This window comes from Chiloscyllium plagiosum, unplaced genomic scaffold (assembly GCF_037043375.1).
Source record: "Chiloscyllium plagiosum isolate Xiang-an unplaced genomic scaffold, Cpla_swu_hap1 HiC_scaffold_19, whole genome shotgun sequence".
NCBI classification, from domain to species: Eukaryota; Metazoa; Chordata; class Chondrichthyes; order Orectolobiformes; family Hemiscylliidae; genus Chiloscyllium; species Chiloscyllium plagiosum.
In genome coordinates this window covers 40,687,803-40,714,162 of record NW_028270157.1, presented here as the reverse complement: position 1 = coordinate 40,714,162, position 26,360 = coordinate 40,687,803, and the positions used below count along the sequence as shown (strand labels likewise).

The 26,360-nt window shown below is 40.7% G+C and overlaps 1 protein-coding gene across 2 annotated transcripts in view; it reads right to left on the bottom strand.

Annotated features, from left to right (window-relative positions):
• dusp16 (dual specificity phosphatase 16) overlaps positions 1-26,360 on the bottom strand; it is a 96,699-nt gene that overhangs the window by 42,090 nt on the left and 28,249 nt on the right. For both annotated transcript variants that reach the window (XM_043709457.2, XM_043709459.2), the window contains exon 2: positions 12,635-13,153. In XM_043709457.2, coding sequence (XP_043565392.1) covers positions 12,635-12,865 — 231 coding nt within the window. In that variant the 5' untranslated portion in view covers positions 12,866-13,153. The remainder of the gene's footprint in view (positions 1-12,634; positions 13,154-26,360) is intronic.

Below are 26,360 nucleotides of genomic sequence, written 5' to 3'. Positions count from 1 at the left end.
AGATTTTGGGACCTCAGGAGCTAGTACACAAATTAATGAGTTTGTAGCCCAGATTGAAATTGTTGCATATGGTCTGTAGGATTAGAGAGATGTGGCTGGAGGGAATTAGGGCTGGGAACAAATTATCTAAAGATAGGTATCTCATCAAAAGGGCAGGCAGATGGGCATAGGAGCATGCTGCCTTCTTAGTAAGATAGCTAGTAAGAGAGGGTGCGCATGCGAGAGACACAGAGAGAGAGAGAGAGAGAGAGCGTGAGTGTGACGGCATGCGAGAGGATGAAGGCGTACGCAAGAGCGTGAAGGCGCGGGAGCAAGAGGGTGCACACCTGCGAGAGTTCAAGAGCACGAGGGCATTTACAAGAGAGCAAGGGCACGCGTGAGAGCAAGGAGGGCGAGAGTGAGAGTGCGTGTGTGCCAGATAGATTTTGGTGGTGACCATGCCAGAGATGCTGAAAGGTCTGAAGGTGGATAGATCACCCAGACCAATGGACTCCACCCCAGGATTCTGAAGGAGATAGTGGAGGCAATTGCGTGGGCATTAAATGGTAGTCTTTCAAGAATCACTTGAGTCAAGGAGGGAACGACAGGATTTGAAAATGGATAATGTAACACCCCTGTTTAAGGGAGGGAGACAGGACAAGAAATGATAAATTGGTTAGCATGACCTCGGTTGTTGGTAAGTTTTTAAGAATCTATTACTAAGCATGAGATTGCAGAGTACTTGGAAGTGCATAGGAAAATAGAATTGAATCAGCATGATTAGTCAAGGGGAGGTCATACCTGACAAATCTGTTAGAATTCTCTGAGGTGCTAACAAGCAAGTTAGACAAAGGACAGCCAGTGTACATGATGTATTTGAATTTCCAGAAGGCTTTGACAAAATGTCACAAAAGGAGACTGCTAAATAAGATGAGCCCATGGTGTTAGGGGCAAGGTACTGGCATGGATAGAGGATTGGCTGACTGGCAGAAGGCAGAGAGTGGGGACAAAGGGGTCTTTTTGAGATTGGCAACTAGTGACTTGTGGAGTTCTGCAGGGGTCAGTGTTTGGACTACCACTATTCACGTTATATGTTAGTGATCTGGATGAAGGAACTGAGGGCATTGTCGCAACTTTGCAGATGACACAAACAGTCATGGAGGGACAGGTAGTGTTGAGGTAGCAGGGAGACTGCAGAAAGACTCGGTCAGGCTAGGAAAATGGAAAAAAATGACAGATGAAATACAATATATGAAAGCGTGAGGTTATGCATTTTGGTAGGAAGAAGAGGTGTAAACAATTTTTTAAGTGGAGAAAGACTTTAGAAATCTGAAGCACAAAGGTAATTAGAAACCCTAGTTAAGGATTCTCTTAAAGTTAACATGCAGGGTCAGTTGGCAGTTAGGAAGGCAAATGCAACGAGATCATTAATTTCAACAGGGCTAGAACACAAAAGCAGGGATGTGTGATACAGAGGAACCTCGATTAGCCAACTATCAACTATCCGAACATCGGATTATCCGAAGGAGATATTGAGGTGCTGATAAAAACATTACATGAAATAGCTGTTTCAACACTGATCATGCCTTTTGTTTACAATGATTAAAAATGAACCCGGCTTACTGAAATTATGCCAAAACAGCTCAGGACATTGATGGGAACCCAGGCAATGTCTCCAAATGACTGACCACTCGCCCTCTCCACACACACTTTTCCTGGCATTCTACACAGGTGTGTACCCTAAAACCCCCTTCCCCAGATAATCTCTCCAACATTGTCTGGTCCAGAACAGAGGTAGAACCTGTCAAAAATTTGCAGTAAAAAGGTGTGTGTGCGCATCTGAGGAGGAGATAGACAGGGGAGTGGGGGGTCTCGCGGTGTGCTGCTGCCTCGTCTCCTAAATGGGGAGCAGACTGAGCAAGTGCTCCCTGTGTCAATCCCACTGGACTGATATGGGGGGGTGGGGGAGGGGGAGCATTTCAGCAATGCTGCAGGTCCCTTACATAACTGTGTCTCTGCTTAGAAACAACTCCTGAGACAGAGAGAGGGAGCAAGGCTGGCAGAGTGAGGAAAAAGGAAACTTCAGAAAACTCTGAGCCCCAGAGGACAGGCATTGAATCAATTATCTGAATGAAATAGTGCCCACCCACCTCACTTGGATAATCAAGGTTCCTCTGTATTAGGCTCTGGTGAGAATGCATTTGGAATATTGTGAGCAGTTTTGGGCATTGAATCTAAACAGGATGTTCTGGATGGCCTTGGATGGAATCCAGAGGAAGTTTACAAGAACGATCCTGAGAATGAAGGGCTTGTCCTATGAGATGTGGTTGAGAACTCTGGGTCTGTACTCAATCGAGTTTAGAAGAATGAGGAGGAATCTCATTGAAATTTACAGAATACAGAGAGGCTTCCATAGAGTGGGCGTGGAGAAAATGTTATCACTTGCAGGAGAGATTCGGACCAGTGGGCACAGCCTCAGAGTGAAGGGAAGACCCTTTAGAATGGAGAACAGTAGGGGTTTCTTCAGCCAGGTGACCAATCTGTTGAACCTTTTGGAGGCCAAGTCACTGACTGTATTTAAGACAGAGATGGTTAGGTTCTGGATTAGAAACGGAATCAAAGGCAGGAGAAGCGGATTGAGAAACACCTCTGCAGGATCAAATAGCCGAGCAAACTCGGTGGGTTGAAAGGCTTAATTCTGCTTCTATATCTTATGGTCTCACTAAATGAAACATGATGCGACATCTATCATTTAGTTGTACAGTAAGACTAATTTGACTTTCATTTTTAAAATACTTAAAAGATACAAAAGATAAATCCATTTATAAATATTAATTCTGATTGCTTTGGTTCAGATAAATCTAGATCATTTTTTTCAAACCTTATTTCCATAAATGTTCCTTCCATTAAAATTAGGAAGAACATGGCTATCTTGTGTGGACAAAACAATTGCAGCTCTGCAGTTTGTTGCAATCATTCTTTGTATCGTCAGTATATTAGTATTTGAAAATACCTGCAGCTTAAGTTGAATTGTAATGGCCTCTCATTGAATTGAGTGTTTGTGGACTGTGCATTATAGTGAGTTAGCTTTCTATCCTCCTATCTTTCCAAATTTCAAATCCGCTAAAGTTTAATGCGCAACTGAAATTCTGCAGGTCGGTAAATGAATTAGCATTTTCCATTTCATAAAGAAAGATAAAGGTGTTGACCCAAAACAGGAATTAAAAACCCACTAAGCTTCTACTGCAATATGAAATACCAAAAGGAATGGAGTTGGCCATTTCAAGCTTTTAGCCTAATTGCCAAACAGTGAGATCATAGCTGATTTGTACAATGCTCCATCCACCTGCTTTGACTGGATATGCTATCAAAGATAATTAATCAATCTTTGATTTAAAATTCTTAATTGTGCCAGTACCTACTACTTATTGTAAGAAATAGAGTACTTTACAGTTCTATTACCACATGCATTAAGAAATGTTTCTTACTTGGTCCCCTAAAATACCTGGCTTTTGGGCCTTAAGAGTTTATCCCCTTGTCCCTAGGCCCCTCCAGCAGCAGGAAAAGTTACCTTCCATAAACACTATCAAGAGCTTTCCAAATCCTAAGATCTCAGTTAAGTAACTATGATGGTCCCATGTGCTTTGGGAAAAGTCTTTTTCTGTGCAATGCCTGCATTAAGACCAAGGTAAACTGGAAAATATTCAGTAGGAGGGTTAATTGGTTTCTTAATTATGTCACCATTAGGTTACAAGAAATATCCATATGACTAGAAATAGTAATGGGGATGCACAGCTCAGAAGCAAAGGGAAAACAGAAGAAAGAGGATTGCAGTGGGTGGGATTTCAACCTGCTGCTGTTTGTCAGTTCAGAATACAGTGTCAATTCAAGAAACAGAAAACAAGCAAGGTTCTCCCTAAAAAGTACGGTTTTCCATTTGGCAATCTTCAAACAGATCCTTGAGGTAAAGCAGGTCTCTGAGAACAAAGAGAATATGTTATTTTGTGTAATATTATTGGAAAGAACAAAGACAGAAATTTTGGAGTGCATAAGATTGGACTATTGTTTTGTGATTTGAATACTGAAACCGCAGCAATCTAAAGGAATCAGGGAAGGTGTTCTCTGGGGCTTCTGTACCAACCAGGCTGTGAGCCAAGTCAGAGCACTTTTGTAAATATGCACCTTGCCATTGGTAACCATGTTTGGGAACTTTAAGCTAGGAATACCAATAACTTCCTGAACAAATCTTCCATTCAGCACCTTCCAATCCACATATCTTTATCCATGCTGTAAGGACATTGTCTGGATTGAAGGGTTTAAGCTATAGGGAGAGACTGAATAGGGGATGGGGCTGTTCTCCCTGCAGCATCGGAAGCTTATGGGTGACCTCACAGGAGGTTTATAAAATCATGAGGAGCATGGATAGGGTAAATAGACAAGGTATTTTCCCTGGGGTGGGGGAGTTCAGAACTAGAGGGCATAGGTTTAGGGAGAGAGTGGAAAAAATTTATAAAGGGATCTAAGGGGCAACTTTTCACACAAAGGGTAGTGAGTGTACAGAATGAGCTGCCAGAGGAAGTGGAGGAGGCTGGTACAATTACAACATTTAAAAAGCATCTGGATGAGTATATGAATAGCAAAGATTGACAGAGATATGGGCCAAATGTTGGCAAATGGGACTAGATTAGTTTAGGATATCTAGTCAGCATGGACAAGTTAGACCAAAGGGTCTGTTTCCATGCTGTACATCTCTATGACTTTGTACAGTTGACCAATACAACTGAAGTTAAAAATCTCAACACCAGGTTAACCTGGTGTTGTGAGATTTTTAACTTTGTACACCGCAGTCCAACACCAGCATCTCCAAATCATGAATACAACTGAAAGCAGTGTTGGCCTCCAAATGGCAGGGGGCGCTGTGGAAAGAAGATGGATTGGTGCAAGTCTCGGGTCTAGAAGAATTGTAGTCAGAATGGCCGAATACAGAGTCTGGAGAACAGAATGTGTAGCATTGCATTCTCCTTATTGTGGTTATTCCAACAGAAAGGATTATTCTCAAATTTCTCGAATTCCCAGGTTACTCTTGAATACACTGTGCAATTGTTTTTGAAATTGTATAGAAAGATCTTTGGGAACAAAACATTTAAGAAAACTTATTTCAGATGCATAAAAGTTGATCTGAATTTAAAAGAAAACTTGCCATGGCAGTCATTCAATCATCCTACGCAAATACAAATCACATTTACTCAATTAGCCACAAGTATGAAACTTAACAGGAAGCCAAATAGACATTTTTGTGAAGCTTAAATGGTACTCCTTGAGAAAACATGAATATTTATTGAATGTTAGTAATACTCATGTAAATGATGATGATGAATACAGTGAGTGGGAAATTAACATGTTGGATATGCAAACACAAGAATTTGGTCTGAAGAAATTAGAACTTGTGTTAATTTATGATTCAATGATTTTTCTGATATTGTAACAAATGCCCAAAATAAAAGTTTTCATCAATTGGTTTGTACTGAAGTCCCACTCTACTTTAAAGGATATTTTCCAACAAACTAAGAACTTTACTTGAGCCATAGACCTAGGAACAGGCAAGTGTTTTTACGTGGAAGGGAGTAGGTAAACAGCAAACTTCAATCTAATCTTCAAAATTAAAGGGCTAAAAATTAGTCCATATTGTGATTTTTTAGAAGATTTGTAGCTCAGGTTGAGGTTCAGGTTCAGGTTGGTTCAAATTGGTCCATATTGTTGAATTTGGTTAAAAAAAAAAGTTCATGCCTGTTGTCTTGAAGATAGACAGCACCCAAACTTGGCACTGCCTCAGCATTTATCAGACTGGAGCAGTGGTTTGAGCAGACTCTATACTGCCGCGTGCCTCCGTGCTCGGCAGTAGACAGAGGAGCTTTTGCAGAGCACATGGTACATTCTGTCCCTCTCAAAAGGAAAGCAGCACCTAATCATAGGTGATTTCAGTGAGTTGCTGTTGTTACAATTCTAAATATGGAACTCTCAGCTCACCTTTATCCTATAATCTATCATGATGGGCAAACAGTATGATTATGGACCTCTTGTATCCTACCATCATCCCAAATTTGTTATCATTTTTTTTGCTGAATATATGGAGTTAAGCCATCAAATCAGCCATGTGATTGAATAGTGAAACAGACTCAAGGGGCTGAATGGCCTCCTCCTGTTCCTACTTTCCTGTGCTGCTGTTAACATCCCCAGAACAGGAGTATAGGAGGAACAGACAGCACAACAGCACAGCACTTGTAAAGAAGCCTGGTCACATTTTGACATAGATACAAACAATTTTGATGTTAATAACATGTACAAATTCCAACTCAGTCACTGGGCACAAGCTGAAAGCAATGCTTTACACACCAAGTGACCAAAGGGACAGATAGAGTCATAGAGATTAGATTAGATTAGATTGCTTACAGTGTGGAAACAGGCCCTTCGGCCCAACAAGTCCACACCGCCCCGCCGAAGCGCAACCCACCCATACCCCTACATTTACCCCTTACCTAACGCTACGGGCAATTTAGCATGGCCAATTCACCTGACCTGCACATCTTTGGACTGTGGGAGGAAACCGGAGCATCTGGAGGAAACCCACGCAGACACGGGGAGAACGTGCAAACTCCACACAGTCAGTCGCCTGAGGCGGGAATTGAACCCGGGTCTCTGGCGCTGTGAGGCAGCAGTGCTAACCACTGTGCCACCGTGCCGCCCACAGATGTACAGCATGGAAACATACCCTTCGGTCCAACCCATCCATGCCGACCAGATGTCCCAACTCAATCTAGTCCAACCTGCCAGCACCCGGCCCATATCCCTCCAAACCCTTCCTATTCACATACCTGCGACATGGAACTCTCAGGAGGATTTTGGTGAAATGTCATACAAGAAAACGCTGACAAGGATGAACAGACATGCTTGTTGCACTATCTAGCAGGCCAGCCTGAGTCCTGAGTCCTATCACCAGCAAGGACCATGCAGGAATCGAAGACTGATTTGGGAGAGGTCATTCACAGAACATGCATTCTCTGCAGATATGCTGCAACTTAAAGGCACTATAACTGCAGTCCACGCAACTCATGGAGCACTTATGTGGAGAGTTCAGCAAATCCTCTGCCTATTATGAGAAAATGCATTAACACTCTTTGCCAAATCCAGATCTTGACAATCCCCCAAAAACACTCTATGGTACTTTGAGATATTGCAATTGAAGTTGTACCATATCTGTAAAATATCTTCTGGTCATTCAAACAACACCAATGCTAGGCCTCTTTGAATTGTTCTTTCATGAGTGACAAATAAATACATTGAATGAACCTACGTGGTCCAAGAAAAGTGCTAAACATCAGCCAACAGGGATGCTTGATGTCATAACAGTTTCCAGAATATGCAAGGAATACCTGAGAATACGTGTTTCCCAGCATCTGTCACTATGAGGGTTGTGCTAAAAGTGAGTGATGTGCAACTGAAAGTGTCTACAGCTTGGTCAGACATGTGTAAGGTTTTGGAGTGGCTGCAGCAAAGTTAAGAGCAACAACAAGAATGGAAAGATTCCAGAGCAGGCAGATCTGTATAGGACTTGAATTTTTTTAAGTCCACACTCAAGTAGGACCAAAGATAAAATAAAAGCAAGGGCCCATATTGTCTTTAGTTAAGATATGTCCGGGGAGCTCAAGCCTGCGATTTTCATATCCGGTACTATTGGAAATCTTTGGATTGCCTGAAAGATAGTGTGCACAGAGGGTGGCTCTTCCTGTAGCAACTTGAGCCCCAGTAGAACAGCAGCTACAGGGACACTACGGTTAATTCATGAGGTTGAAAGGTTTGTGGATTGCACATTTCAGAATGTGGCCACACCACAGATTAAGGGAGTGCAGGCAGAGAGTGAATAGGAGGTAAAAACAATGACTGCAGATGCTGGAAACCAGATTCTGGATTAGTGGTGCTGGAAGAGCACAGCAATTCAGGCAGCATCTGAGGACAGGCAAAATCGACGTTTCGGGCAAAATCAGGAAGGGCTTTTGCCCGAAACGTCCATTTTGCCTGTCCTCGGATGCTGCCTGAATTGCTGTGCTCTTCCAGCACCACTAATCCAGAAGAGAGTGAATAGGAGACAGTCAGACAGAAGAAAGGGACCAGGCAGCAAACCCCAACCCCCTGCCCCAACCTCATCTTACATGCTGACGATTTTCAACCTTGGAAAACAATTAGAGTGATGGTCCTGCTGTGGAGGCCAGCCAATGGCACTGCAGAGGGTGCAGCCACCAAGGGTAGGGGTGAATAAGAATTTTGGAAGGGCAATAGCAGTAGATGGTTAGTAAGGGGAGCAGACAAGCGCACTAGCAGCCATTGACTTGGTTTCAGTGTGGTATATTGTTTCATAGGTTCCAGGGTCAAGTATGTCACAGGGCATTTGTAGGGGGAGAATGAATAGCCTTGGGTTATTTTGGGACCAGTAGCATAGGAAGGAAAGTAGGAAATAAGATCCTGCAAACAGACCTTAGGTAAGAAACTGAAAGTGGAGTAATCTCAAGATTACTCTCAGCACCACACAATATTGAGTACAGGAATAGAAGATGATAGCAGATGAATGCATAGCTAAACAAGTGGTGCAGGAGGGACTGCTTTAGGTTCTCGAGGCATTGTGACCATTTCTAGGGGAGATGGGACCTGTACAATTTGGATGGATTACATCCAAACAGGAATAGAACCATCATCTTTGTGGGGAGGTTTCCTAATGCTTTTGGGTCAGATTTAAACCAGATTGGCCAGGGATGGGATTCTGATAACCAACGTCCCCTTAAAGCTCTGAGGCTACTCTGGAGGCCTGCACAGCTAGAAAGATAATTTGAGGGAGTGTTACTGATAGGTAGTTCAGAGAGGAGAGAAAGAGATGGAATTAGAAGTTAAAATATGAAGATAGGACACTGGAAGGTAGAGTTAACAGACTAGATATGAAAGTAGCGAGTTTAAATGGGATCAATTTTTATATTAATGCAAGGAGCATGAAGACAGATAAGCTGGGGAAAGATAGCTATTTTATATTCCCATGTGCCTATGATCAAAGATAGGCAGCTCAACATTCCTGCTTATAGGGTATTCATATGCGATAGACAGCAGATAGAAGAGGAGGGGGAGTTAGTAATATCAAGCAAGAAATCAATTCTAGCAGTAACAAGGGATGACATCTTGTAAAGATCATCGAGAGATCAAACATGTAATGAAGTTGCATAGATGTGCAATAATAATAATAATAATAAAGGGATTTTAATTTCCCAAATATTAATAAGGATAGTTTTATTGCACAAGGTAGAGAGGGAATAAAATTCCTAAATTGGATTCATGAAACCTTTTTCAGCCAATACATAGAAAGTCCAACAAGGGAGGTGGCAGTCCTGGACATAATATTCAGAAATGAGCTCAGGCAGGTGGAAAGCATTCAGTAGGGGGGCATTTTGGAGATTGTGACCATCAGTGAGGTTTTGAATAGCTATGGAAAAGGATACGAATGGGCCAAGAATTAACATTCCAAACTGGGAAGGATAATTTAATGAAGATAAAATACAATTTGGTCCAAGTTGACTAGAAGCAGCTACTTGAAGGTAAAATAATCAGAGCAGTTGGAAGCATTCAAGGAGGAAGTAGTGAGACAAACTGAAAGGGTAGGACCAAGACTGGACAACCCTGAATGTCAAGGGATGTAAAGATTGGGATTAAGAACCAAAAACAAAGGCTTACAAAAAGAAACTTAGGACTCAGTATGGCAGACTTCCTAGAAAAGTATTAAAAAAAGTGCAGGGAAGGAACATCCACAGGAAATTAGGAAGGCAAAGGGAGTACATGAGAAAGCACTGGTGGGTAAAATAAAGGAAAAGAAAAAAAAGTTTATTAAATATACAAAAGTGCAAGAAAATAGCTAGGGAAAGATAAGGGCCCATTGGAGACCATAAGAAAGCACCCAAAAGATAAAAGCACAGTCCTCAATTAATACTTTGTGTCAGTCTTCACAGTGGAAAAGAAAAATCAAGTATATGCATCACTGCAGAGTCTGTGAAATATTCAAAAGGAAATTCAGAGGGAGAGAGAGTAGCCTTACAAGTCAATGAATCTGCAGGTCCAGATGAGATGTATGCCTGCTGTTGAGGGAGGTAAGAGAAGATATTAGGGGCCCTGACAATAATTTTTAAAGCTTTTTTGGCTGCAGGTGAGGTACTAGAGAACTGCTAGTATTGTCTCATTATTAAAAAGAAAAGAGGAAGGAAAAAAACCAGGAAATTATAGGCCAGTCTGTCTAACCTCAGTGTTGGGAAAAATAATTCAAAAGATTTCTGAGACACAGAATATATCTGCACTTGGAAAGATAAAGGATTAATAAGTAATAGTTAGCAAGGATTTCTGAGAAGACGATAGTTTTATGAACTTGATCAAATGTTTTGAGGAGATAACTAAGTGTGTTGTTGAGAGTAATGCATTTGATGCAAACTACATGGACTTTAGCAAGGCTTTCAACAGGTCCTTCCTGGTAGACTGGTCAAACAAAATAACAGCTCATAGAACAAAGGCAAAATGAATCCAAAATTAGCTGGGAGTCAGGATGCAGAGGTAGATGATAGACTTTCAGCCACAGAAACATGCCCTGTTTCGAATCAGGTTTTGTAGGGCCCAGTACTGAGGCCCTTGCTGTTTGCAGTGGACATTAATGAGTTAGACTTTAAATGTAGGGGTACAAACAAGTAGTTTGTGGATGACACAAAAATTGATAGGGTGGTGAAGAACATAGCCTTGAACTCCAGAAGGAGATCAATGAACTGGCCAAGTGGACAGAACAATGGCAATTTGAATTCAAACTGGAAATGTGTACAATAATTAGGGAGGGGTAACAAGGCAAGGGATTAAACTATGAATGGTAGGACCATGGAAGTACTGAAGAACAGAGGGACGTCAGTATGCAGATCCACAGATCCCTTAATGTACCAGGACAGGTACATGAAAGATAGTTAAGGCGGCTTATGGGAAATCTGCCTTTATAAGCTGAGGCATGGAATACAAGAGCAAGGAGGTTCTGCAGCAACTATATAAAACAATGGTTCTACCATAACTGGAGTACTGCATACAAATGTGGTCACTATATTGTAGGAAGGTTGTGACTGCACTAGAGAGGGTGCAGAGAAAATTTACCATGTTGTGGTCAGGTTGGAAGGTTTACGCTACAAGGAAAGACCGAACAGTTGCTTTCTTTGGAATAGTGAAGAAACCTGATAGAGATTTATAAGATTATGAGAGCCATAAATAATGTGGATAGTAAGGCACCTTTTCCATTAATAGAGGGGTCAGTAACTAGGGGACATAGATTGAAGGCATGATGTAGCAGGTTAAGGGGAAAGGTGAGGAAAAAGTATTTCCCCAGGGATGTCTGGAGTCTGGAACACTCTGCCTGAGCAGTCATAAACTCTTGTAACATTGAAGCATTATTTAGATATTTACTTGCATTGCCATCACCTCTACAGTTATGGACCAAGAGCTGGAAAATGGGATTAATGTAGTCAGATCTTTGTTGACTAGTATTGACATAAAATGCCAAATGACTTCCTTTTCTGCAGTAAACCTCAAGGGGTTCTCCATAGTGCCACAGACAATGCTACTAATCCACATTTCTTACCCATTAAACAGGTGTTGTTGTTTTTATTTGTTGGGGAGCCTGGAACTGGGGCCATTAAGTACAAGACAGTCACTAATAAATTTAATAAATATTCTGAGAAACTCTTGACTTGATGAGAATATGGTTGAAGAAAATTGTACAGATGCATTTAAGAGAAAACTAGAACATACATGAGGGAGAAAGGAATAGAAGGATACATAGAGCATTAAGAAAGCAGACATGTTGGGATAAGTGGCCTGTCTCTACATTGTAAATTTTAAGTGGTAATGTTATATCTTAAGAAATTTAATTTTGAAACAAAACTTATGAAACATTTTTCTCAAGATGTAGAAAAAAACAGGCAGTTTACCAACAATTGCCATCGATGTGCACGAATATTTTGGGTCGTATGTTAATCATGTGATACCATTATTGCAATACACGTGCTTTTAAAATCATGAGCATTCGACAAAGCATAGTTAAAAATCACACAACCATAGGTTATAGTCCAAAAGGTTTCTTTGGAAGTACTAGTTTTCAAGTCACTGCCTCTTCATCAGGTGGTGGTCTCGAAATAAACCTGTTGGGCTATAACCTGGTGTTGTGTGATTTTTAAACTTTGTCCACCTTAGTCCAACACTGGCACCTCCAAATCATGACTACAAAATATATATATGAATTTACCTCCAACGTCATACTTTCATTTTCCATTTCAGCATGATAGCAATGATATTGGGTTAGTGTTTAAAAATCAGTGTTATCGCTTAAAGTTCCATTAAGTAAGGGAGCGGGGAATACAGGAGTCTCCCTGTTACTAGGCTATTGGGATATTACAAATATTTATTTTTATGATATAGATATGTAATTAATTCAGTATTGGTAACAGTCAATCTATGCTAAAACAAAAGTAGAAAAATGAAAAATTGGAAGTAATACACTATACAGGTTCCTCATTAAACTCATTCTACTTTTCTTGTAGAAACATACCTTCTGTTTTGCAGAGTGCTGGATGAGTTCTATTATTTGTACTTTGTCTTGCTGCAGTCTTCTTTTCATGAGCTTTGAGCAATTAATATTCACAGCATCCAAGATATGGGAGGCATTGTACTCAACAAAAGAACGACTGTCAATAATCAGCACTTTCTCTATGCTACTCTCCAGAAGTCCCACCAGCTTCTCAGCAGTTACCATTTGAGTCCTGGCATTTTCATCAGCCATGGTGACACTGGACTGTCCCCAAATTATGGGTTGGTTGAAATTAAAGAATCAGCCACTTCATTTCAATGGAAACCTCTAGTCACGTAGATTGCAATTGGCTTATAAAAATAAAATTCATTTCAAAAGTCTATAAAGTTTAAACCTTTTCACTGCTGGTATCCAGTAATTGGACAGTAACCTTGGTCTGGGTTGCTCTCGGACACCATCACCTCCTGAGTGCAAATGATAATTCAGCTTTACATCATTCTTCACCTAAATCTCCAATTCAACATTCTGAATGGAAAAAATCTGCAAACAAGACAGAAGGGAATCTTTAGAAAAATGGAATAACAATCTGAAGATTAACTTATATACACAAAATAGTGTTGAAAGGAGGAAGTTACAGAAATAATTGGAATTAAATATGCTACTATCTCCCAATTTTGAAGTTTACAAATGCAGTACAATGCTCCCAAATTCAATATTCATACAAGGAAACCCAGTAACAGCAAGTTCATAAAACATTGTAATGATTTACTATACTTTAATTTTAAAAACAATGCTATAGAGGAGTTAAATATTAATTTTCAAGTGCCTGATGGACTGGCTTGCCTATATTTCTTACAACGATTGCACATTGTTGAGTATGAATAAATTATGTACCTGTCCAAAAAAAAGACTATAAGAGGCATATAATCAGGTTGATGTTATCCAACAGCATTTCTATGAAGTGTCACTGGAATATGCTTCTAGAGTGCAATGAAAGATGTTTGAGTTTGTGAATGGTTTAAATTACACTGGCTTAGAGTACTGACTGACTGCGGGTTTAATATATCTCTTAAATGTCTCTAGTGTTCCACAATTCCAAAGCCACAGAATTTGTGTTCCTACCAGTTACTTGAATTAAGTGAACGTTCCAAATTTGAATGTTGGTTTACCACCAATTTTCAATTTCCATTCATTTGTACGTTGATAATTCACATGTCTGCGTTTCTTCTGCGATATGTTAGAATTTCTACTGTTGTCAAATCTTACTGATTTTGAGGTTCATATTTAGTAATCTTACAGATATATGCATCCAGCCTTTGAGAACCTGGTGCCTGGAGTTACAGAGATAAGACTCATGGAGGTAAGACTTTTCGGATCTGGGCATTTCCCCCTTTCTTCTTGGCTCTGTTTTGTTTTGTATTTCTGCTTTTGTTTATTTTAAAAATTCTGATTTTTGTACCTAAGATGGTTTCTTCAGTTTTTGTATCTAACATGGGTATTTTTTGCCCAATTCAGGTCTTTTGTACCTAAGATGGTGCCGGAGAATAGCGATTTTATACACTTTTCATTGTACTCCTGTACATCTGAACTTAAGTACACATGACAATAAAACCTAATTCTAATTCATTCAAAAAGGAATCACAATCCAGTACTCCAGAGTGTATCAAATCTCAATAGTTCAGCAAGAATTAAACACTTGCCTGCCAAGCTCCTTAGTAGGTCTTTTAGTATAATCAACTTTTCCAACTTATACCATATTCTACTAATTATATAGTTGCTCAGCATTGGTAGAAGAAAGATCGATGATATAGCATTACAAGCCTTAGAGACTTAATGTGTTTTTATACAATTTCTTTTGCCTGTATAGTCTGTTCCATTTCAAAGTATCACAAGTACCAAAATTTACTTTCTCACAAAACTGTCATTGTAACATTACATTTACAATGAGGGTTTTGTGGACATGATTGTGGAAATTCAAAATCTGTAATTTTTGCATGTCTATCGATATGTGTACTGTAGTACAAAATAAATACTGGAGAAAATCATTACTCAAAAGGGGCAATAGAAATGTGGTATGAAATAAAACCATATTCTGTGCACAATAACTTTACATCCAAAAATATAAATGCGTTCTGTAGACTTTTGTAAAGGTGGTGCTATACCATTGCTGATTGTATTGATTAAACAGGAGAAAATTTCAAACATTGACAATTGATGTTTGGGAAGCATTTTAAAAACATAATTACACCTGGTGACTCTAAAAATGCAATGTGACTAGATTTAAGGTCATTTTATCTGCAAAACAAAGTGATGGCAGTGTGTTTTTTCACACTTGCATCATCTCTTCCTCTGGCTTCATTATCTGGCGGCTGCCTTTAAATATTATTGGTCATTAGTGTTAAATCAGACTAGGAAAAACTTCAGGTATTCAAATGATGAAATATGTCAGCAATGTAAATCCCATTCTGGTCACTGGAATCTCAATTAAATAACCAGACAAGTATGATACATATAATACAATTACATACATTAAGGAAGGCAGACAAGCTGCAAGTCACATTAGAATGATTCATGTAACAAGGTATCTCAGCAACGCAAAGTCCAATCAAGAACTGCAATAAAATAAAAGAATAAACAATTCATGTGCATGTAACTACTTCTGAATAAAAATCCTAGTTTCAACAGAAGCCAATTTTGGCAGACTCAGTACTATCCAATGGGGCATTCTAACCTATAACTCTAAACATACTGCTTGCAGGCTTCAAGGTAAAAATGCAATTTGTTTTTAAGAGACTGAAATACCCTGTTACCAAAATCAAAATAGATCAGCATCTGCAGTTTGCTCAAATTGAGTACCAAGGTCCAATTTTCATCAAGTCTTGGGCCAAACTTTTTGGGCATGATTCTAGTCTGACATTCATTTTACCTTAGTGTCTGCATTATAGACATTTCTCACCCAAGATATAGGAACACCATTAGATAAATTTACTATAAGGAATAAGATTTTATTCCTTATAGAATAAGATTTTATTCCTTATCAAAGCCATTTCAACATAATTCCAGGTGCATCTTGGACAGGTACCTTGATATGAATATAACCATCAAAAAAATTGGTGAACTGGACACAGATGTAGAAATCACACCCTATTTCCAAATCAAAACTTTTTGTTGTGGAGAAAGGGAACAAGATTTGGTCCACACAAGGTAAAATGTACTCAAAAGAGCATTTGAACTTAGCTAAATTGGCTGATCTAGGGTATTACCTGCATTGTGGGAGTCACAATGGATTATGGATTAGATACAAATTCTTTTGATTAGTATAATCTGTTTAACTCTCATGATGTAAAGCCATTTGAATCCCCAACACTTTGTAAAAAATTGTCAGGCCATAGGTGCTGGTGAGAGTTCAAATAAAAGGAATTTCAAACAATTTCAATAGTTGTTGGTTGACATTTTCCCAATAACTCCTTGTAACCATTTCCCTGATTTCCAAAAGATATAACTATCTCAGTGAGTGGGGAAGATCTTTCATTTCACAATTTAATTGACAGGTGTAAGAACCTATTAAAGTAATAAATATTATTGATGCAGGACATGAATAAATATTTGGTTTTGAAACAGATAAAGCATTTAATATTTTAAAAAACTTAGAATCAGTCATCATGAAAGGGGATTTTGTTCACTATCAAGTATGCGTAGTGAGAAATGAGTAAGATTCTTAAAATTTAATTTAATCTCCACGTGTCGCCAGAGGTCCCTTCAGTGTGGTTACTGGGTGAGTTAACCTGGGGGTATAAGGAACTTCATGGGATGGGAGCAGTTGGCAAGAGTTAGCATGGAGGTGTTAAGAAGCCCAGAGATAGGGTTGGGTGGGGATGAGGGAATGTGAGGCGTGAAGGCTAAAACATACAAAATCTTATGGCACAAACCAGCATAAGCTTTCTAAACAATGCGACTCAGCATTCACTTCTCCCTGCTGCCAACCATGGCATTTTATCTCTGAGCTCAGTTGATATCCATCCTGCTCTCTTTCTCTCTATTGGAGAGAAGGTCATGACATTTGGGGGCATGTTTGGAAGGCAGAATTGCAAGTTGGCACATTTCCCAATTTGATCTACCTGCCTCAGGAGCAAAAAATCTGGACACGTATCTCCTAAACTGTCTATTTCCACAACAACCTTTACTGATGAATTATGCCATATTCTGCAGTTTACTTTGCATTGAGGTTTGTAAGACATTTCAGTTATATCCCATAGATACTTTTGTATTTGAAAAGACTATAATATTGGAATAAAGTAACAAATCAATGCACCAATTACAATTTAAAAGGAAGATAATGGTCTGTACTGTGGTAAATTGGCAGACATATTGGCCTAAATTTTTATGGAGTCAGGGAGGCTCCATAAATGGATCCATCAAGCACTTTCAACAATCTAATGGATGTCTGGGTTCTCCGCTAAGCATGCTGGAGCAGCTGAGTCTTAGAAAAAAGCACTGCTTGATTGATAGCCCTGGCTGTCTGATCTCTTCTGTCAATTACACAATGTTTATTTACACAAGATTGAACATGTACTGAAACAAACAAAAACAAAAATTGATGGAGAAACTCAGGAGGTCTGGCAGCATCTGTGAAGAGAAAACAGAATTAATTTTGCATGTCCAGTCACCCTGTTCAGAATACATGCAGTTTCTGTTATGGTGCTTCAAGACTGAACATGTACTGAAACAAACAAAAACAGAAATTGAAGGAGCATGAGGAGTATGAGATATAAGGGCCAGGGAATTTTGTTTTCCCATTAAATTTAATACAAGGTCCCAGAGTACCAAGGAAAGTCACTCCTGTGGCTCTCTCCAACCCTTTTTTCCTGGGTCAGCTGGCCTGACTGCAACCCAGACCAGACCTGGCTCCTGACAATGAAAATTCTAAGCTTGTAGGCACTTTCTTATGAGGAAGGCAGACCCTGCAGGTAAACTATCCTGACGCACACTACCCACTTCAAAGATGAGATTTTAGGTCATTATTTTGGCCAGGATTCACCATATCTGGCATAAAATGTATTAAATAGACTAAGGCTAACATTTCCTTTTGAAAGTTAAACATTTTTTTGAAAAATAAAACCTCCTTAGAAGTGCAGGAGGGGAATTTTCAAATTACATCGTAAAGGAAGCCTAACAGGATGTTCAGCAGACAAAAAAAACCCAAGCAATGCTGGTTTTGCGAGTGTAGCATTTCAAAAAGAAACAAACATTGCACTCAACAATAAAATTGTTATAAAAGGCAAAAGGTTCAAGAAGAAATTAAATTACCACTCTCTAACTTATTCTGTACAGTAAAACAAAGCAAGATTCGGTTTGCTACTCTTCGCCAGCTGAGGAATCAACCATACTCTGTGCAGAAAAGGACTTTCACAAATAAATCTCAAGTACAATATTCAATTCCATTGATTTCAGGATTGTACACCAACAAGCGGTGAAGAGTCCTACAGAACACTTGCTCTGAAATGTTTGAATTCAAACATTCGTATTTCTGTATTCTAGTTTCTGTGATTTTCTTTTACTCATAAGATGTTAAATCAGGGCAAGGAAAGTACTAATAACAAACAATAAATTGTGACCAAGCACTATGGGATAGCACACTGTGCTTTCACTTCTAGTTTCCAAGCTGACATCAAATCAGACTGCGAGAATCAAATGAAACAATTTGACTGCAATTCACCAATCCTGGATTAGTCACCTATCTCTGCCACCCCCACCCCACACACACTATTTTACTCTCCACTGCACATAAGGTCAAGTAAACTTGGAGATTATAAACTGTTTTTGGGTTAAAAATTACTCCCAGCAACCCGACATTTTCAGCCTTGCGTGCACTGTACAAAATTAACTATGACAGATTTAAAGCTGTTTCTGTTGAACTGTGATACCCAGCACAAAAGTGCCTGTGCTTCAATAAAATTGAAGAGAAGCTGTTTATTTTTCTTTCGTATTTTCTGTCACACTACATTTGTCTTGTTAATTTTGAAGTTATATATACACATGGAACATTTTTTATTCTACGTTCATGGCTTTCATCAAGTTAGACAGAAATGGCATTGTACTAAAATATATTGTATAATTATGTTTTACTCAATACTCCCTCCCACAGGGCTGTTTTTCTCTTTCAATTAAGCATATCGAAAATGTAATTAGAGTAGCACATATCAAATTCCCCCAGCAATTAAAAAGGTTGTCTGAGATCAGGTACAGAGAATAAACAAATGAGCACGAGTAGGCCAATCGGTCCATGGTGCCTATTCTGCCATTCAATAAACATCACAGCTTATTTGATTACTCCGCACTCCCACCTACCCACAGAAAACCATTCACCCCTTTGTGTATCCACCTGCAACTTAAAAAAAGTTCACCGACTCTGCTTCCAATGCCTTTTGAAGGAGAGTGCCAAGGTCCCCATCACCCACTGCTCCCTGCAGACTGCATCTCTTAACACAGATTCCATCCAGGCAGCCTCTTTGCTAGAGGCTAATTACTGTTTAGGTTTTGATGCTAACAATCAAAGCAGCAATAAACTTTAGGGTGAGAGAATCTTGCTCCTTGTTCATCACTTCCTTCCATAGTTGGAGTGGCCAGTGTGTGACCTACAATTTCTCAATTCCCCATTCCACACAAACCAAATCTGACAATTTGCCTTGCCTGCTCAGTCTCAAATTTAAACTGCTTTCCAAACTATTCACCTATACTCAGGAAACCAAAACCAAATACTTTGCTTACCCAACATAAATCTGATCCCATTTCTAATGCCACCATTACCTTGAACAACACTCCTAACTTTCTTATCTGGATTTCAATAGCACTCTATCCTTTAATTTTATTTTATGCCTTTTACTCCATTTTCTCAGTCCTACACCAGACTCAGCTTTTCCAAAGAAGAAAAATGATGCACATTAATTAGTGTGTCAATGAAACATTTCGGATGTATGGTCAAAGTTTGTTGCTTATAATCTACTGAATAATTTCAAAATATTTGCACAAGCTATCAGAGAAGATGATAAATATAATTCTTTGTATGTAAAGTGGCAGAAAGAACTATAGAAGAAAGGGCATTTTCTCAAAAGGTCATAATCATAGAGTCATAGAGAGATACAGCACAGAAACAGACCCTTGGGTCCAACTCGTCCATGCTGACCAGAAACCCTAAATTAATCTAGTCCCATTTGCCAGCATTTGGCCCAGATCCCTATAAACCCTCCTTTATTCATATACCCATCCAGATGCCTTTTAAATGTTGTATTTGAACCAGCCTTCACCACTGGGCGGCACGGAGGCACAGTGGTTAGCACTGCTGCCTCACAGCGCCAGAGACCCGGGTTCAATTCCCGCCTCAGGCGACTGACTGTGTGGAGTTTGCACGTTCTCCCCGTGTCTGCGTGGGTTTCCTCCGGGTGCTCCGGTTTCCTCCCACAGTCCAAAGATGTGCAGGGTCAGGTGAATTGGCCATACTAAATTGCCCATAGTGTTAGGTAAGGGGTAAATGTAGGGGTATGGGTGGGTTTCGCTTCGGCGGGTTGGTGTGGACTTGTTGGGCCGAAGGGCCTGTTTCCACACTGTAATCTAATCTAATCTAATCTAATCTAATCACTCTGGTAGCTCATTTCATTCCACACACACTATCCTCTGCATGAAAAAGATCAGTTTTAAATCTTTCCCCTGTCACCCTAAACCAATGCCCACTTGTTCTGGACTCCCCCACCCCAGGGGAAAGACTTTGTCTATTTACCCTAGCCATGCCCTTATGATTTTACAAGTAAAAAGTTAATGTGAACATGGATTTTACCGTTTCATAACTACAGTTAAAAAAAACATTTTATTATGAATAGATAGGTTGGAATGCAGTTAAAAATTATACAATTTACTATTTAAAATCTGAATTACTACAGCAGTTTCAAAATAATTCCCAGCTTATCAATATAGTGTTGAAATTGTACTAAGTGCATGTTCAGACTCTTTCCAGTTCTTCCTTTGTCATTCATGTAGATCTACAGTTTGCATGTCTTTGCCAACATTGTTGTATGATGAAATGCATTCTTATATTGTACCATTTAGAAGCTCTTTAGCGCACTGCCATTTACTTATAGATGCACTAAGCATTTTATATCTATTACATTTCTGTAGACCAAACATGGCCTACGGAGAATAAAAGGTTGCATGGAAATATTTCTGAGGCAAAACATTCCATTGATTAAAAAACAAACCACTATCTACAAAAACATTTAGCACCTCATTCTTGAAAATTTCCACTCATTAACAAGCATCGTAAAACCAACTAATCAAGTGCCTCGCTGCATACATTTTTCAGGCTGTTACTTTCCATTCATAACACTATATAAATCCCTAAAAAAATCTGGAGAAAAAGAAATCACACTGGAATTAAATTCAGATTTCAAATAAAACATAGAACATTACAGTGCAGCCCTTTCGGCCCTCGATGTTGCACTGACCTGAGAAACCAATCTTAAGTCCACCTAACCTACACAATTCCATATGTCTTTCCAATGACCATTTAAATATCCTTAAAGTTGCTGAGCCTACTACTCTTGCAGGCAGAGTATTCCATGTCCTACTACTCTGAGTAAAGAAACTACCTCTGACATCTGTCCTATATCTATCACCCCTCAATTTAAAGCGATGTCCCCTTGTGCTTGCCATCACCATCTGGGAAAAAAGGCTCTCACTGTCCACCCTATTTAACCCTCTGATTATCTTATAGATCTCAATTAAGTCTCCTCTCAACCACCTTCTCTCTAATGAAAAGAGCCTCAAATCACTCCGCCATCTTTCAACCATACAAACTTCTCTTTGGTAGGGGCTTCAGTCTTGCTTTCCCAATTCCCAGAACTTCCCTCCTTTCAACCAATATATTTTGTGTCTCTGTGCAGGAGAGACTTCAAAAATCATCCTTTTTCTTAGGCATTCTTTTGTAAGTTGCAAAGTACACAGATTTAAACACTGGTCATTCCCTATAATGTGGAGAGCAATGGACTAGGTTAGAAAAATGGGGCTAATTTGGAATTAATGCTGCCTCACTGAGTAGAAACTGGTCAGACCTTAATTAAACCTTGTGTTTCAAAATTAAATAAAAAAATCATCCATCCCACATGATTTTCATGTGCCTGCACATTTTTATAATATCAACTGTGAATCCCTAAATAGGCACTGGATTTGTTTATAGATTGCTTTAAATGCTAAAAGATTACAATTATATTTTAGCATCTTATTCTGCAAGAACATAAAAAAAAACTTTCTTCACGTACAAACAATGCTTAAATGATAAAACACAAACGCATAAATAAACAATTATATTTATTTTCGGAAAGTGTGATTTTCATTCATTTTCATGCAGCACTTCTCTCCATGTCGCCTAGCAAGTTTTCTTGTGCAATCATTCCAAATACACATCATTAAGTACCTACCATGCCACTATTTCACTCCTCTTGTCTAATGCTAGCTCAATGCTTCCACTGACAGTAGCTAAAGCACTGCCAGATACAGTATACCAGCATTCATTGTACCGGTATCATGTTTAAAAGGCTGCTGTGCACTTTCAAGTGTAGAGAGTCTGGAAACGGTTGCAGACATTCACTCCAGACATGTCAACCAAGAAGAAATTGGTGCCCTGCTTTGTGGCCATGGACCTGAAGGATAGCATGGTGCTGAGGAGGACTGCACTGTTTCCTCAGAAATGGCAGAGGAGGCTACAGCACCAGACCCTGCCTGTATGGTCCAAGATTGCTACCCAATCAGTGCAGAGTCAGATGTCTGAAGGAACAGCCAACAATGCGGGAAGGAGGTCAATGACCCTCTCTACTCTCTGCTACCTCACACCTACTCTCTATCAGCTATTGCACCCATCTCCCACTAAGGCTCATGCTCCCCCTTGCCACTGCTGCACATGATGACCTACCTCACTCATTCTCACCCACCCCAACATCCCACACTACTAACCTTGCATGACCTCTGCATTACCTACTCATTCAATCGGAACACCTCATCACCATTCCCCGATTTGCACGAGCACTGATAGCTGTACCTCATTCACCTTCACCTCTCATCCTTTCTCTTATTACAGAAAAAAAACAGCTCATTGCAAAGCTGAAATCTAGGATCAGTGCTGAGGTGTCAAATATTTAACTCATTCTCTCCTGAAGTAAGTGAAGACCTGGATTACTTCAATGCAAATGTGAAAACCTCCATGTCCTGGCAATGAAATAAACTACTCTCAAATTACTCCTGAAAAATGTATTGCTGGAAAAGCTCAGCAGGTCAGGCAGCATCCAAGAAGCAGGGGAATCGATGTTTCGGCGGTTCTGTGGACATGGGCGAGACTCTCGGATGGTTTGTTGCCTCCCGGGTGCCAGGGTCCAAGACGTCTCGGACGGTGTCTTCAGAATCCTTAAGGGGGAGAGTGTGCAGCCAGAAGTCGTGGTGCACGTTGGCACCAACGACATAGGTAGGAAGAGGGGTGGGGAGGTCATTCAGGAGCTCAGGGAGTTAGGCTGGAAGCTAAAAGCTAGGACGGACAGAGTCGCCATCTCTGGGTTGTTGCCGGTGCCACGTGACAGTGAGGCAAGGAATAGGGAAAGAGTGCAGTTGAACACGTGGCTGCAAGGATGGTGTAGGAGGGAGGGCTTCAGGTATTTGGACAATTGGACTGCATTCTGGGGAAGGTGGGACCTGTACAAGCAGGACGGGTTGCACCTGAACCAGAAGGGCACCAATATCCTGGGGGGTAGGTTTGCTAGCACTCTTCGGGGGGGGTTTAAACTAATTTGGCAGGGGGATGGGATCCGGACTTGTAGTCCAGCAATTAAGCTAGCTGTTTGTCAGGATGTCCAAGAATGTAGGGAGGCTGTGGAGAAGGTAGCACTGACAGGGAGTACTTGCGGACACAGAGATGGGCTCAAGTGTGTATACTTCAATGCAAGGAGTATCAGAAATAAGGTGGGTGAACGTAAGGCGTGGATCGGTATCTGGGACTACGATGTTGTGGCCATCACGGAAACGTGGATAGAAGAGGGACAGAAATGGTTGTTGGAGGTTCCTGTTTACAGATGTTTCAGTAAGATTAGGGAGGGTGGTAAAAAAGGAGGGGGGGGGGTGGCGTTGCTAATTAGAAATGGTATAACGGCTGCAGAAAGGCAGTTCGAGGGGGATCTGCCTTTGGAGGTAGTATGGGCTGAAGTCAGAAATAGGAAAGGAGCAGTCACCTTGTTGGGTGTTTACTATAGGACCCCCAATAGCAGCAGAGATGTGGAGAAACAGATTGGGAAACAGATTTTGGAAAGGTGCAGAAACCACAGGGTAGTAGTCATGGGTGATTTCAACTTCCCAAACATTGATTGGAAGCTCTTTAGATCAAGTAGATTGGATGGGGCGGTGTTTGTGCAGTGTGTACAGGAAGCTTTTCTAACTCAGTATGTAGATTGTCCAACCAGAGGGGAGGCCATATTGGATTTGGTACTTGGTAACGAATGGGGACAAGTGATGGGCTTGTTAGTGGGTGAACATTTTGGTGATGGTGACCACAATTCTGTGACTTTCACCTTGGTTATGGAGAGAGATAGGTGCGTGCAACAGGGTAGGTTTTACAATTGGGGGAAGGGTAAATGCGATGCTGTAAGACAGGATCTGCGGAGCATAAGTTGGAGCATAGGCTGTCAGGGAAGGATGTCGTGGAAATGTGGAACTTTTTCAAGGAACAGATATGACGTGTCCTTGATATGTATGTACCTGTCAGGCAGGAAAGAGATGGTCGTGTGAGGGAATCTTGGTTGACAAGAGAGGTTGAATGTCTTGTAAAGAGAAAGAAGGGGGCTTACATAAGGTTGAGGAAACAGGGTTCAGACAGAGCAGTGGAGGGATTCAGGATAGCCAGAAGGGAGCTGAAGAAAGGGATTAAGAGAGCTAAGAGAGGGCATGAAAAATCTTTGCGGATAGGATCAAGGATAACCCCAAGGCATTTTACGCGTATGTGAGAAACATGAGAATGACGAGAACGAGGGTAGGTCCAATCAAGGACAGTAGTGGGAGACTGTGTATTGAGTCGGAAGAGGTCTTGAATGAGTACTTTTCTTCAGTTTCTACAAACGAGAGGGACCGTATTGTTGAAGAGGAGAGTGTGAAATGGACTGGTAAGCTAGAGGAGATACTTGTTAGGAAGGAAGATGTGTTGGACATTTTGAATAACTTGAGGATAGACAAGTCCTCCGGGCCTGATGGGATATATCCTAGGATTATGTGGGAAGCAAGAGAGGAAATTGCAGAGCCGTTGGCAATGATCTTTTCACATTCACTGTCAACGGGGGTGGTACCAGGGGACTGGAGAATGGCGAATGTTGTGCCCCTGTTCAAAAAAGGGAATAGGGATAACCCCGGGAATTACAGGCCAGTTAGTCTTACTTCGGTGGTAGGCAAAGTAATGGAAAGGGTACTGAGGGATAGGATTTATGAGTATCTGGAAAGACACTGCTTGATTAGGGACAGCCAGCACGGATTTGTGAAGGGTAGGTCTTGCCTTACAAGTCTTATTGAATTCTTTGAGGAGGTGACCAAGCATGTGGATGAGGGTAGAACAGTGGATGTAGTATACATGGATTTTAGTAAGGCATTTGATAAGGTTCCCCATGGTAGGCTTATGCGGAAAGTCAGGAGGCATGGGATAGAGGGAAATTTGGCCAGTTGGATAGAAAACTGGCTAACCGGTCGAAGTCAGAGAGTGGTGGTAGATGGTAAATATTCAGCCTGGAGCCCAGTTACAAGTGGAGTTCCGCTGGGATCAGTTCTGGGTCCTCTGCTGTTTGTAATTTTTATTAATGACTTGGAAGAGGGAGTCGAAGGGTGGGTCAGTAAATTTGCAGATGATACGAAGATTGGTGGAGTTGTGGATAGTGAGGAGGGCTGTTGTCAGCTGCAAAGGGACTTAGATATGATGCAGAGCTGGGCTGAGGAGTGGCAGATGGAGTTCAATCCTGCCAAGTGTGAGGTTGTCCATTTTGGAAGGACAAATAAGAATGCGGAATACAGGGTTAACGGTAGGGTTCGTAGTAAGGTGGAGGAGCAGAGGGATCTTGGGGTCTATGTTCATAGATCTTTGAAAGTTGCCACTCAGGTGGATAGAACTTGTAAGAAGGCCTATGGTGTATAAGCGTTCATTAGCAGAGGGATTGAATTCAAGAGTAGTGAAGTGATGTTACAGCTGTACAGGACTTTGGTTAGGCCACATTTGGAGTACTGTGTGCAGTTCTGGTCGCCTCACTTCAGGAAAGATGTGGAAGCTTTGGAGAGGGTGCAGAGAAGATTTACCAGGATGTTGCCTGGAATGGAGAATAGGTCGTACGAGGATAGGTTGAGCGTGCTAGGCCTTTTCTCATTGGAACGGAGAAGGGTGAGGGGTTACTTGATAGAGGTGTATAAGATGATCAGGGGAATAGATAGAGTAAACAATCAGAAACTTTTTCCCCGGGTACAACATAGTGTTACAAAGGGACATAAATTAAGGTGAAGGGTGGAGGTATAGGGGAGATGTCAGGGGTAGGTTCTTTACCCAGAGAATGGTGGGGGCATGGAATGCGCTGCCTGTGGGAGTGGCAGAGTCAGAATCATTGGCGAACTTTAAGTGGCAATTGGATAGGTACATAGATGGGTGCTTAAGTTCGGACAAATGTTCGGCACAACATCGTGGGCCGAAGGGCCT